The sequence below is a fragment of the Drosophila montana genome, unplaced genomic scaffold (assembly GCF_035044405.1).
Source record: "Drosophila montana isolate Dmon_TW-CO22-7 unplaced genomic scaffold, ASM3504440v1 contig_3003_1, whole genome shotgun sequence".
NCBI lineage: Eukaryota > Metazoa > Arthropoda > Insecta > Diptera > Drosophilidae > Drosophila > Drosophila montana.
Genome location: NW_026997879.1, coordinates 366,642 through 381,990, shown reverse-complemented (window position 1 = coordinate 381,990; position 15,349 = coordinate 366,642). Strand labels below are relative to the sequence as shown.

At 39.5% G+C, this 15,349-nt stretch overlaps 1 protein-coding gene across 2 annotated transcripts in view; it reads right to left on the bottom strand.

Annotated features, from left to right (window-relative positions):
* Positions 1-15,349, bottom strand: part of LOC135430346 (uncharacterized) — a 169,811-nt gene that overhangs the window by 40,938 nt on the left and 113,524 nt on the right. For both annotated transcript variants that reach the window (XM_064684982.1, XM_064684983.1), the window contains exon 4: positions 13,738-13,831. Coding sequence is in view for 1 of the 2 variants with exons in the window: in XM_064684983.1 (XP_064541053.1) it covers positions 13,738-13,759 (22 nt within the window). In the remaining variant the exon portion in view is untranslated. The remainder of the gene's footprint in view (positions 1-13,737; positions 13,832-15,349) is intronic.

Here is a 15,349-nt window from a genome sequence, read left to right as displayed (position 1 = left end):
ATCAAATATTATAGATCTTTGATTGCTATAATAGTTGCATGTTTACATGGAAGCAGATAACTATTATAGATTCCAGCGTTTAATCTAGTTAAGATTACATTGATATATGCTAGTTATGCTAACAGCAACAACTAACAATTAATTGCCACAACTGGTAATTATATTATTATTATTAACGCCCTTTTTGTGCTAGGTTATGGTTATGGTACATAGCATAACATTTATAAATAGAGACATGAGTAAATTTATTGCATGGCAATGATCTCATTACAACCAAATGCACGAGCGCCGTATGTGAAGTTGAAAAAACATTTAAATTAATTTCATTTAAAAACCACTTAGGCCCACCCCCAAGTGGCACAAGTACCTCGCGTCTGGCTGGATCTGTGTAGCTGCAGCTCTTGAAGTGACAAAGTGCGGCATGGGCCAACTTGTTAGCATATGTTAATTAAAGCGGGCGAGCGAACAGATTCAAGACTCAAACTGACTCAAAGACCCGTTGACTGCTCGCTGCCTGCTGCCTGCTGCCAAAGACTGGGTGACTTATGGGACCGGGTCTTGCCAGTCAGTTGGTCATATAACTTCATTTTGCACTATGCAGCAGTTGTTGTCAATGCAAATGCCAATAGATATTCGCATGTATCTTGCAGATACAATTCGATTTGCGCCCAATTTCAACGCCTCAACTGCTTTGGCATTGCGCGCGCACACACACAAACACACACACACACACATACACAGCGAGATAAATCAACAGGCAGCCGCGAGTTAGCGCAGCGAGTGACTCATTGACTGCTACACATGTATCTCAATCTCAGTATCTCAAATAGAACTAACTCTCTGTGTGTATGCATATGCCACAGATTTGGCTTAACGATTTTCAATAATAATTTTTCAATATTGTGCGCTGCGCGTTGGCGCTGCACAACAAAATGCAACTGATTTGTAATGCATAATGTTGTATGAACTCCCTATTGATTTATTTCCATGCATAATTTGCTCATAAACATTGTGGGTGAACTGTCAGCAACTGTGCAAGATCAATACACACTGAGAGAAATATTTTGATAGGTACTTCAAATCGAAATAGAAGTTTCTTCCTCTCAAATTCGATTCCCTTCTAAAATGTATACAAATTTTCTTTTAGTGTATGTGTGAATAGTTGTAACAAGATGAACTGTTGTTGCCTTTGATATCTTTGTATTTCGGTCATTTGGTGTTGATATTTGAAACGCACTCAAATTGACTTAATTGGCGGTTTGCGTGTGTGGCATTAAATTCTCGTATTTGGAGCAGGAAGCGGCCAAAATGAAAATGAAATTAGAAACGTTTTTAGCCACTGTGCACGCTGACTTTTCCCATAGTGCATGAGAAATGTTGCCCGTTAGCCGAACCTCGGCTTGTGGAGTTTGTAAATACAAGCAACTGCTTGTGGCCCAAACGTAATTTGGCTGGCCTTTTTGGCCAAAGAGGGGCTCAATAGCAGGAGCTACTTACTACCGTGGGAGCTATAGTTAGTTTGTTCTGTTTAGATTGCTCTGTCTGTGGTGGTTCGCTTCCGCTGCTACAATTTTGTTTTGGTTTGGTTACATTTTTGGTGGCGTGACCACCGAGTGGCTCCAATTCCAATGGCAAGTCGAGTGTCGATGTCGAAGTGGATGTCGACACTTGGACTCACTAAATATCCCCCCCTTGACTTAAAAGCGATGGCGATAACAATTTTGCGCCCATGGCGTTGACGTTTTGCACTTATTTATACCAAGGCGCTGGTTAACTGGGCTCAGTCCCTCTTGACTCTGGCTCTGCGGCAAGCTCCGATTGGAATCTTTTCCTTTTTTTTTTTTGGTTTTTCTTGCCTGCCAGCAGAATTATGGCTGTCATCAGCCGTGCAGTTGACATAAACACTCAGTGGCCGCAGGGGGTCGACTTGCCAGTTGCCTGTTTGCCAGTTGCCAGTTGGCTGTTGGCAGTTGCCTGTTTTGTCAGGAACCTTTTGTTCATCATCTGTGGGCCATTTGCATGCCCTGCACGCAGCGTTGGGCCTATAAAGCTGCGGTTCGGGCTGCGTCTGTGGTTTATCAGCGCACAACTATGCTTTAAAATATGCTTTTAATCACATTTCCGCTGTGTTTGTTGCTGTTGCCACAGCAAATAATTCCACACGAAACTAAAGTAAATCATTTGGAAATTTATGTGCCACCGAGCCATACATAAGCTTACAACAACAAATAATCATGCGCTAGTCGCACGAGCTCAACTAGCAGCTACCCTATATTCACCTACCTGAATCCCTTTTCATAATAAACAGAATCCTTATTGATTTTTGTGTTTATTTTTGTTTGTTTTCTATATCAGCTGTTTCTCAAGTTATTTATAGGGTAGTTAGATATTTACATATTAAACGACAGCCTTTTGTATGAGTACAGGGTATAAAAATGATGAACGAACGTACGCACGTTCCTGCCATACTAAACGTAAGTTGTGTAAGGGAGAGAGAGAGAGAGAGAGAGTAAGAGTAAGCGACAGAAAGAGAGAGTGAGAGAGCGCGAGAGAGGGGCGGCTACACCATAGAGCGATCTCATCAATATGCGCGCCACATTTGTTTTATAAAATCCATAATTGGTTCTACTGTACTTACGCACTGTGTGTGCGCTTGTGTGTATTTGTATTATGATACACAAACAATCGAGACACTTATGGTCAACACTTTAGAGCCAGATTTGGGCTGCTGTCCAAAGCCAAAACATCAAGTGGCTCACAAGAGCCAATGACCCAACTGGCGATCGCCAGTGGAGTCGCGCTTTGGGGCCTCATTCGCGCCCCTATTTGCTTAGGTCGCCAAAAATGGGGCTGGCATACGCATAAATATCAAAGTAAGACATATGATTTCTTACTATATATACCTCATATGCTATTATATATATCCGACTCAGTTGTGCTCCGCTCATTTGTGCCTCATTTTATTTGTGCTACGTGCTTTGTTTTACCAATTAATCGAATCTTGTGGATGCGGCAGCAAACTCCGGCGCGCTCGTTTTGTTGACTTGGATTCGTATTCGTATTCGGTTTGGTTTTTGGGCATGGGGCGGATTGGTATATGGATTGGATTGCAAAACCTTTTCGTCAATTGTCGTTTGAGCTTTTGGTTATTGGTACAATTATGAAGTTTAATAGACGCCGTTATTGTTGTAAATCAAAGCACATTGTGACACTTATGACAACTAAAGTAGCTCACATAACCGTATTCATACGTATATTGAAATGCGTGCCGATCGTCCAGTTCAATTGTGTGCTCTTTATGGTAATGAAATCGATAGCTTGACAACTCACTTGAGTAATTTATAATGCGACAATTTAGCGGACCCAAATACAGGTCAATAAGTTGAATTATGTGCCAGTTCTATAGAGAAATGCTATAACTTTTAAGAGAAATCGTTCCCAAGAAAAACTTTGATTTATTTAAAAGAAAAATTAAATTCAAAGTCATCAAATAACCTATAAGCGAACTATCTACTCAATTTAAAATTATAAAACTTAAAGTGTACGAGTTTTTAGACAAAACATAATATTTTAGTCTTTTGTTTGTTTTCGAAACTTTCAGCTTATATCAACCTTTCATATAGAGCTCATATGTATACCATTCCGAACATCTGCAGCAGCTTCTTTTGCGACTTCTGCTTGCCTTTAACAATCTATTTTAATTCTCTCCCACACATTTCTATTGTATTCCCTGTACCCGAAATTTGGTTCGCCAATTAATCACAACTGGCGCTTGGCGAAACCGAATCAAGCGATGGACGACCAGCTCGACGGCCTTCCATCCATCATGGACACATTTGTCAGAGGTCACTCAAAAGGCCACACACACGCACACACACCCAAGTGAGAGCGAGAGCAGGTTGTTGCGTTACCTGCTTCGATTTTCTAGGCGCTACATAATTGATGTCTTACTTTTGAAAATTTTGCTACAATTTTCAATTTGAAATTGAGCGTGCGAATTCTGAACCCTAATTATGGGATGAGTTTAACAAAATGCCAAAAAAGTGAGTGCGTGTGTGTGGTGTTTCTCCGGCTCTTCAATTGTATGTGTATTTCCGCCGGAATTAAATATATCTTTTAGTCATCTTTGTTCTGAATTTTTGGCACTTGCCGCCGGCGTCGGTATGGTCACGTCACACATCATCTGACATTAAAGACGAATAATCCTCTTATATATATAAGTAGGTAGAACAGAGAACACAGAACGTGGGCGTCAACGGAAGTAACTGCTGGGGCCACCTAGACAGCTTAGGAGCGTCTTATGCGTATTATGTGGGCTCTCAATTCTCATTTAATGATTCTTGCCAGAGTTCACCAAATGAGTAGCTGCCATAGATCTAATGAAGTTATTATGGATCGCTTAGCTGTTGATTATTATTACTCTGCCTTTCGCTCAGCTGAATTGGGAGTAACAAACATTAAGAGTCAAATGCCGAACCTCTAGCAACAACTGAGCGGTATCGAGTACCGACCACCGACTACCGAATCACGATTAAGCAGTTGCTGATTCCATTTACATGCAAGCACATTCAATGGGTTGGCAATGTTTTTAAGGAATTCCAGTAGCAAATTGTTGCGTGCGGGCCACATTTGCAGCCACAGTTGCACATGCACAGACACAATATCTTTCTATCTATAGCTACAGCAAATGCAACAGCAGCAACAACAACTGCACCTGACATTTTATGCGCGGGGGAGCCCGGGCATCAATTGTCCACGATGTCGTCGTCGTCGCCGCCGTCGTCTTTGTCGCTTTTGGAAATTTTGCGCAAAATACTCAAATTAAATTCCAATTCATTGAGGGGCACACACAGCAGAGTCGAGCAAAAGAAAAAGTAGCAATTGCATTGCATGTATTTTGAGAATTGCATAGGAAGGCGGCACTCAAGCTGAAGCTGAGGCTGCAAACTGCTTACAATGCGCCATGCTCAGCATTAACATAAAACAAATTATTCCAACGTGACTTAGCCATAAATGAATGAACGTCGTCTACAACTTGAGTTTGGATTGGTTTTCTTTTTAGCCGTATCGGCATTTAGAATTTTAACCGACAAATGCTCTGAATGCGGCCCTAGGCCTAGATTTTAAATGCATCTATATAGCTATCACTTCATAGGTAATCACTCTTTTTTACTCTCAAGAAATGCTTTTGAGTTAATCAGACTAAACGTTGGGTTTGCAAAAAGACTGGATCGTGAAAACATGATAGGATATACAAATTAGTATGTATTGTATGAAAACATGACATGACAGGACAACAATATTATTCTTATACAATAATATTCAATTTATATATAATTTTCACTGAACTAGCGTTTTTCTCTTCGATAATTAATATTATTATTATGATATTGATAATTTCATAACTACACTTAATTTACACAATTAGTTTCCTCGATTAGAAATGCATATAAATTAAACTCTTAAGCTTCCTGTGCCAGTGGGCCCATTATTTAGAAATAAATCTATTGCCCAGAATACTTTACTCTGCAGCTATTTTTATCTCGTGTTTGAAATAATTGTTTCAACTGCAAATTAAATTTAATTAAATTAATAGGAATTACAGATCCAAGGGATGTTTAGCAGGAGTAATGCAATGTATTGGATAATTTCTAGAGCTAAATCAATTATTATAAGCCAATATATGATTCAATATGCACTAGAAATATATAGCATACAAATATCTAAAATAAATTGGCTTAAAAAATACAAGTAAGAGCATTAGGAATACGAATTGACATAGTGTACGAAATACCCTTGTTTAATAACTGCAGCCATGTTATATCACCTTGTGACATGACATCACAACAGAGGCACAACGGCAGGCAGAGAACGAGGCCTGGATCTGTGCCTCTGGACTGCGGACTGTGAAACTGCGGCACGTACGTCACGATATGAAAAAAGCAGAAAATACAAAATAAAAAGCAGAGAAAAAATCGGCAAATATGTGCATTAAATGTGCATTGGCATTAATCGATGATGCTGAACGGTCGTCACTGGATATATGTAAGTACAGAGGAGTATAAATATACATATAACTCGTATAACTGTTTGCCGCACAATATCGGTCATGTTCCAGTTGCCCGTTGCTGGGCATCCACCTCTGACTTGGCGGGTGCACCACCGTCGCCAGCTACGTGTGCAAAGAGCTCCACACAAACCAATGTTAAATAATTTATAAATTTTTCTGATTATTTGCTGCGACTGTGAGCTCTGACTCTGAACTTCACGTTCAGAGGGAAACAGAGAGGATATATAGAGAGGGAGATAGAGACAGACAGAGAGGTAGAGGTTGGCCCCTAAACTGCCGTTCTGTACTGTTGACTCCACAGGTACACAGGACTATATGACACAATTGCATGCATTAGCATGCACAATTAGTCAGGAGAGGTTTCGGATTTGTCGTGATTCAAGTAACTGCGATGCGGAGCACATTGGTCAAACATATTGGGCAACATTTGTGGGCAAAATAAATCAATTGACCGACTACTGTTATTCTTTCATCAATTGAATAAACAGGATCAGAATCAGGATCAGGCACAGCACTGCGAGTAGGTATGGCTATGCAGGTGCTAAATTGCTGTCTCATTACGTGACAGCACAATAACAAGCCGTACCCGTAATTGGCAGCCCAATCGCACAGTTATCTTGGACAGGGCCCGGATCTGGTTTCGGTTCTGGTACACCGATTGTGTGGTCTCTCTCAAATCAAAGGCATTGCTGTCCGCTATTTGGCCAGAGGAGCTGCAGCGCTGAGAGTAAACACAAGCGGCAAGCGGCAGGCGGCAAAACCGACAACCAACAGCCAACATCCAACAACCAAACAACCAAAGATTGCCGGCGATCGGCGGCTTGTTGTCCTAATAATTGTGTAAACAACAATGACGCGTACGCTCCTCTCCTCAGGCCATTTCCACTTCTCCACTCCAGTCCACTTCTGTGCCCTGCCTCTACACATTGGCTGAGTCTCTAAGGCGAGTGGGCAAACACCCAGAGCTGGTGCGGCTTTCTTTTAACTTGGCCAAGAGGCATGCCGTCAGTCGCTCGCTCGCTCGTTGTCTAGAACCAAATGCATTTGTCTGCCAGTTAGAGTTTGGCTAATTTCTGTGCAGCTGCGGTGGCCGCCACTTCGGGCCTCTTTGGGCCACTTTGAGCCACTTTGGTCGCAGCTTACTTCTTGAGCAATTCAAATACATAGTAATAACAATAATAACAAATACTAATGGTGAACAAATACGGCTGTCCGTAATCCTCACACAGCCGATGATGATCATTAAAAAGTGTTGGTCATTCGGTTGGCTCTATTCAAACATAGATCTCTTTCTCTGAGACTCGCCATTCGGTTCCTCAGGGCAGTGGCAATCCAAACAAGTGTTTCAGTTGCAGTTGCTGACATAACTGTTCAATCTTTCGCTGTGCTAAACTTCAAACGTATCAAGCCGGGCTAAGTCAAGCCAACTTCCCCCCAATAACCATCCATATGCCACAAGTATCTAAGTACATTTGCACACTCATTTTTTCGTCAGGGACACGCCCTGATGTCATTGCCTCTGATTACCATTCGCAATGATTAGGTTATTACGTTCGATACTTCCGTCAATTAGTTGGTGAGATATTTGCTGAGTGTTCAATAGAAAAACTAATCATACACGCTCGCATGTGTGTCCCTTATCTGATCTTGTTGTACATTCACACAGATCGGGTGAAAAACCACAACTATTTTAATAGGATTTATGCAAACAATAAACTAGTAATCAATTGATGAGTGCAGTGGTTTATTGGAAGCCGGAATAATCAATTGGAATGTTGTTAATTGTGTGCTTAACTAACAGAACTTGAAAAGAAAAAACGATTAATTTCTGAATTTCCCAATTCTTGTAAACTGCAAACAGATCTGTAAAAGAACACTTTCTATCAATACTTGTGCTTCCCTTGTTCTTCCCAAACAAAATGTTATTTAAATATTGTTATTTAGTTATGCTGCGTTTATGAATCATAGGAAAATCCTATCAAAATGAAAAATGTATTGAATAAGTTTAATAAAGACTCTTGGCTTCCGCTTACGGCATAAACTATATAACTATATAATTTTTACAACTTTCCAAGGGCTTTAGCTTCGGCTCTGCACGCACCCGCATAAATCCATCACTTCCCAACGACTCGTAACATAATTCAAAAGCCATAAAACGTTTAAATTCAATAGACAAAAAATAAAACAAAATGGACGCTTTAACTATTTTGGAATAAACTTGATGAGCATAAAACTTGAATATATTTTCAATGCAAGGCGCAATTTCCTGTCGTAAATATAGAAAATTGTGGGCCAAAGCCAAGCCCAACCCCAGATCTCAGGCAGCAGACACCAGCCCCCGATCCCGCCCCCGCCCCTGACTCACACGTAGCCAATAACCTAATAGCTTCATTACCACTTCATAAAGTCACGTTATTATTACGCTCGGCTGTCAGTATGCCGCATATATATATATATATATATATATATATATATATATATATATATATAAGGTTCTCCTCCGATTGACATGCGATCGATGTCGATGTCGATGTTAAATTTCGATACATCGCTCGCATCTGCCAATTTCAAAGGCAAGCTGACAGCCCAATAATTGAGATGTGCAGCACAAGAACAAACGCACACAATTTTTACTGCTATAGAAACTTTTAGACATATCATTTATGGCTTTGGTTATTATGCAAAACTTGTTCGTTCGGCAAATGCATTCATCAAACTCTGTGCAACAGTCACACACACACACACACGCCAAGTTATTGAACTTGCCGACCGGGCCAGCCGATCGAACAGGTCGAAAAGTAGTTGGACATGTGTCAGAAGAAAGCTTTTGGGCGGCATTACAGAAAAACTTTATAAAAAAAAAACATTTTGGCTGATGTAACTGTAAAAAGACACCCAAAACAAAACGTGATACCCTGTAAAATGGTTGGCAGGAAGTTGTGTAGATGTTTAAAAGCTAGATGCTATTGATTGATTCATTAATATCCAATAATTTATTTGGTAAATATATTTTCTTGAGATGTCAAATGCAAAATATATCTGTGTCATAATAAACTATACCCCATTCCTTTTTTAAATTTAACATATCTATTCTAAGGTAAGAAAAGCACCAAAAATATATTTTCCTGTTTGGCTTTTATATATCTTGGTTATACAATAATACAGCTTTATTTTTCACTCTTGTTTTTCATAGTGTAAAATATATTTCTTTATAATTAATAATTAATATAGTAGCACGAGTCACCGGCTTGCAGGGTATCCCTTGGTCAAACACTTTCGACTAGAATATTTTGACGGTTTTGTTAATGAAAATATTGTATTGAAATAAATAAAATATGCTGTCCGTTTATGCTAATTTTGATTCTTTTGGCCTGTCAATTAAATGCACATTTCGTATGGCCGCCATGCACTTTGCCGCCCTAAAATTAATATGCAAAGCAAAGAGCTTTCCACTGATTCCCATTGACCAATGGCCATTGGCCATTGACTGTGCACAGGAAATGAAGCATAAAAATGCATGTAGAAATATTTAAAATTTTGTAATTGTAATTATATGCACAGCGCACACTCCGCTTACATCGATTTTAATAGTCAACTGTATCTAAATCTGAATACAAGTACGCCCCCGGAGTACGAGCGCAACCGGAGCTAAGCTCTTTTTTTTTGGGCTGGGCGTAGAGAGGCCATAGCTTGACTTATTTCCCACATTAAAGCAGCGCCAAACGATTCGCAAGGCAAGTTTTGTGATTCAACTCAATGACACGGGTTTCCAGATAGAAAGTTGATCGATGGAAAAATACGCTGTACACAAAGTGGAGAAGTAATTAATGGATAGTCGAAAATAGTGCAGCATATATAGGGTAGAAACTGGGAAAGTTTGACATCGTTCCCAATGGCTTCTTCAATATGAATCACTGAGGAAATGGAAAACCTGTGAGTTCTTAGGGAATAATAACAAATAATTCTGATCTTTTCTTATTTAGTTTAAACAAGCCCAGCAGTCAATATACCTCATGATACCCATGCAAATTGATATAGTACTTTGCATAGCATCTTTAATCACGTTTTTATTGTTTGTTGCACAAATGAAAACGAAAATTCCCGTCTCGAAGCATTAACACCAGAGCTATTTCTAGCAATTATAGCCATTGACCAAGTTGTCTTGATTGGCCTTACATTGCTCGTAATTGTGTTTGTTTGTTGTTGTTGTTGCTGTTGTTATTGCAGATGTCTTGTATTATTTGGTGGGTGGTGTAAAAGAGCTGAATAATGATTGAATGCTGCTTGAGGTCGTCGCGTATGGCATCGATGATGGATCATGGGAAATAATTCGTAAAGAATTTGTGCAGAAATCTGAAGCGGAGACCACACACAAAAGGCGATCGAGTCTAAAAAGCTTTTCACTAAAGCGCTAACTGAATGTGTCAACAATAAATACCTGTTACTTGGCTATTACCATTTCGGCATAATTAAAATGCAATCGCCGACAAGCTCCGGGGGCAAAACAGTGTAAAAGAATAAAAACATAATCTCGGTTTGCCGAACATTCAATACCCTATCGCATAGCTTCTAATGTCTAAGATACTTTCGGTATCTGACAGTCGTTTCAATGTGAGCTACAGCTTTGTATATAAACAATTTCTTCCAACACCTATCGACATAGCTTCAAATCAGGCCTGTATTAATAGTCAAAATTGTAAATCTCCCTGGGTGCGTTCTACATGACAAACTTAAAGTACCCTGTGCATAAGTGGATAAATTAGAAGCCATTTAGCTGTATGCACATTCGATACGCTCGTTGCGCGCTTTTATCGATGAATTGTCTAAATTATCACACACAACAGACCAGACACCAGACACAATACACAACACAGCACACAACACAAAGCTACAACAAAACAACAATTGACACTAACAAAAAAAATTATCAACAACTGATTGCCTAAGCAAACAGCCAAACAACCCAAAGAGATCCCAAACATAAAAGGCATACTTAACACTTTTTGGAGCCCAGCAAACAAGTGGGGAGTGGGACAGCGGGGAAAGGGGGATGGGCGGGAGCGTCACACATGCCTATAGATTGGCATTTGTTTCAGCAACGCACGAGTTAAGCGGTTCCCAACAAGAGTTTGCGCATTGATTTAAATTAACTTCTTCTCTTTTTTTGGGTCTTCGGGTGTTAATTTCCAATGACAACAAGAACACAAAAGTGGATGTGTTGTCTGGGGCGGAGGGGTGGGGGAGGAGGTGCGTCGAATTGTAGTTGTTACTCGGCTTGAACCGATTTAGCATAAGTTAACTGTAAGAGACATACAAAGAATTCATTGACATTTCGCTTTGAGATGCCACAAAACAAAAGACTTAGGCAACAAACTTGCGTAGAACTCATATTTTATTTAGCAGCTTCCAGCTTCGAGCGGATTGCCAGTTGCTATAGCCAGCCACCAAGCCACCAATCAGCATTAAATAATACATTTTGGGCTGCAATCAATTAACTAGAATTTTTAATAGCAGCGGGTGGTCGACATTCAGCCCCTCGTTAGGCGTTGCTGCTATAACAATTTCATTTCGACAAATAAAGTTATTAGGCACAACGGGTTGCTGTATGATTATATATGACGCTATTATTAAATGCTAAATTTATTTAGATTTCGATCGCAGTTGGCAAAAAAAAATATGTATTTATTTTAATATATATGTATCGATGCATAAATACACAAACAATCGCGTACTCAGAATTCAAACATAGGTGTGAATTAGTCGTAATGACATCATTGAACTTTAACTTGCCAACTTGGTGAGTCGATCCACAACACGCGTGTATGAGTGTGTTTGTGTGTGCATTAACTGAAGCTTGGCTGTAACACACCTTATACAACAAGAAAAAAAGTTAAAAGCAACAACAAACAGTTAAGATATAGAAGTGCCTGACTCTGAGATATTCTGCACTTAAATCTAAGCTTAATAATTCGAATTCTGCCAATTTCAGGCAAGTAATATTAAGAGCCAATAAATAACTAAATATTGTTATTTTTCTTTCATTAATTATTATTGTGCTTAATTTTTGTGAACAATAAAAAGGCCAAAAAAGAAGTGAAACCCTTTAAATGGGTAAGATGTTACCCTACTCATGCATTTCCATGAGTACAGGGTATCAAAAACAATAGCTTAAAACGTCAATAACAACAACAAAATATGTGCAACTATTATGGCAACGATCGCTTTCAATCAGGTTAGGTTTATAAAAATGTAAATGGGTTCAATGTATAATAGCTTAACTGTAGCCTAATGTTAAAACAAATTTCTGTGAATTTCTGTGACGTGCGATCTACATTGCAAATTGATAGATTTTTCGCTAATTGATTTAATGACTGATTTTCGCTTTTGAGTTCCATAGAAACAGGTGCTAAGTGAGAGAATGCATTAATTTGAAAATAAAAACACAAAAAGTGCCAAATGATTCACTGTCAGAGTTTTTCTATAGAGCGAACCTTTGATATACTGGGGCTAATAGTTTGGGTTTTCAAATTGTTACCGGGTGAGAACTAGTTCTTAATTGACTTTGAATTGAATAGAACAATAGAGAATCGATGCTACTGGTGATAAGAAATGCTATATATATATATGTATTTATATATATATAACTGACTTGGGAGCCATAGAAATTACAGCTGAAGCTGCAACCGACGCAACGCACATACACGATCCTATTATAATGCAAATCTCTGCAGATATCACTAATATATTCAGACTATTATCTTACGATTTATGACAGCCCGAGGTTGTGCATTTATTAATGCCACAGACTGTTACAATTAAAAGATAAACGGCCACTTTGCATTGGAAACGCACCGCTAAATACATGAATATGATAGAGAGAGAGTGTTGGGAATACAATGAAACAAGTTGTGGAAAGAAGCTCGAAGAATCTTTCTGCTATATACGTTTATATAAAACCGGTTAAATGCATTTTGTGTAACAATGTGTCAACAAATAATATGAAAAGGTGTAGAAAACAAATGTAAGAAAATGTTGGCATTAGAGAAGGCTTGCCAGCTGCCTGACTGCCCTCCTGCCTTGGCTGTATAGAGTTCCCCCCATTGGGAGCAGCCGAAACGTGAAGATGAAGAGGAAGAAGTCAGCCAGCTAAACATTTCAATTTTAATTAAGCATGATAAATGATTTCACTTGGACGCATAAATCTCTTTTACAGTCGCGATGAAACAATGAAGTTCCTTTGTTTAGGCCACGCTTCGAACGTAAATTTGTTCGTTTCGGTGCAGTTTTCAGTTGTTGCCTTTTTGGGATCTCTCTATATACAATAAGATAAGGGCCTTTAGCTGTGAAGAAAATTGATTTGAAATTAATGCAAGAATTTGTTATAGAAAAAATAACAAGCTCGCCTTTGAATCGCTCGAGAAAAAGCTGTTACGAGTCAATAAGCCAGCGATTGAATTGATATCGTTTAAACAAATGGATTTCCAACCAAATAGTCTACGCAACGTGTATTTAATAAATATGCATGCGGCAAATGAACAAACCTGATCTATTGGCTGGCCGAAACAGATCTCAACAGGTCTCAATTGCAACAAAAACAAAAATCCCCAAATATACATATTTACAAAGTAGTTTTTGGTTTAGATAAGCAAAATGTTTATAGCACTTACCGATACGATAGATTGAGACCATTTTGTTATTGCCAGTTACGGAACCAGCACTACTAAAGATAAACTAAGTAGCCGAAGTTTTGGGTCATTTGTGCTGGAATGGAGGAAACATAAACGTTTATGTATAAGCTTACATTTTACATAATATTTTGTATAAAGTTTATAAACGATGGAACATAAAATGAAAACGTTTAGGATAGACCAACTTTTCGTCTGTTGACTTGAGATAGATTCACTTCAAGATCTTCTGAATTATAAGGTAGAAAATTGAATTTTCAAGGAGCAAACATTCCAGAGCTGATGCTGTGTCAACTGAAGAGCCGACTAGCTCAAGGTTTCTGGATAATGGCACTCGCTCAAGATACTTTTTAAATGGCAGAAGTCGACGTTCTGGGCTCATGTTGAGTAGCCGTAAGCGCTAATAAATTGTAATACAAATACATTAAAACTAAAGACTAATTAAATGACTGTACTTAAGTGGCGAATGGACTTGGAGCAGGCGACTTAATCGCCAGTGAAGGAGCCTCAGCTTCAGGGGCCGACTTATGGCGAAATCTCTCTGTGTGTGTGTGTGTGTGTGCTCCGCTTTTTGCCGCATTGAGTTGAGTTAAGTTCGGACCTGGCCAAGAAGTGAGCGCGGTCTGGTAAGCCTTTTGTGGTCATTAATTCGCACTTAATATGCTTTTTATGGCCTGGTCAGGTCCATTTGCAACGGTGCGAGGTTATGTGTGCAAAACAATTATTCCGCAATTAAACAGTTTGCACTTTGCAAACGCAGTCAGAGCCACATTGCCACAGACAAGCAGGACAAGCGGACAGCCGGCCAACCAGCCAGCCAGCCAGCATACATATTAATGAAGTTGCCCCCCCTTTACACCCCACACACTCCCTTGGGAAAGCGCGCTGAGTTCGCTGAACAAATCACTTAAGCGGCAGCAGGCAACAGGCAACAGGCATGTTGCAACATCGTCACCCCGAGGCAAATGACCACCATGCAGCAGCCGGCGACAATGCGTCGACTATGCGTTTTTTTTCTCTAGTTTACGTTATCAAAAGGGAGTGTTAAATATGTTGCAAGCTCAGCGGCAGCCGTCTGTCTGTGTGTCTGTTTGTTGCCTGTGCATCCTTGCCCCCTTCATTCTAATTGCTTGCCACACATCTGGAGCTGGCTACGCCTGTATCTGGCCTGGTTTTGTTGGCCTTTAACGGCTGGTCATCATTGCTGGCCATCAGTTCATGCATATGTGTGTAGCTTAGCATTGTTTTACTGCTTCTTCATCTGCTTCTTTTCCTTTTTTTTTATTTATTTTATTTTATTTATTTTTTGTTGTTGGCAATTATTCACTTAAAGCATCAGGCATCAAGTGTCATGCTGAATTGCAAGCTCGCGAGCATCGAGCTGTCAGATGTGCAGGTTAACAGAGATTTTTGCCCTGCCTAGGCGACAGCTCCAATGCCTTGCAAGTCAAGATGTTCAGAGTTTTAGTTAAGGAACTGAAATATATTTTATTTAGTTGTCAGAATATACAAGGCAATGACACGAGCATTCACAATTAGATGAGCCATAGTCAAATAGTCGAAGACTTCGATCTCAGGAATATCTGTAAATTCT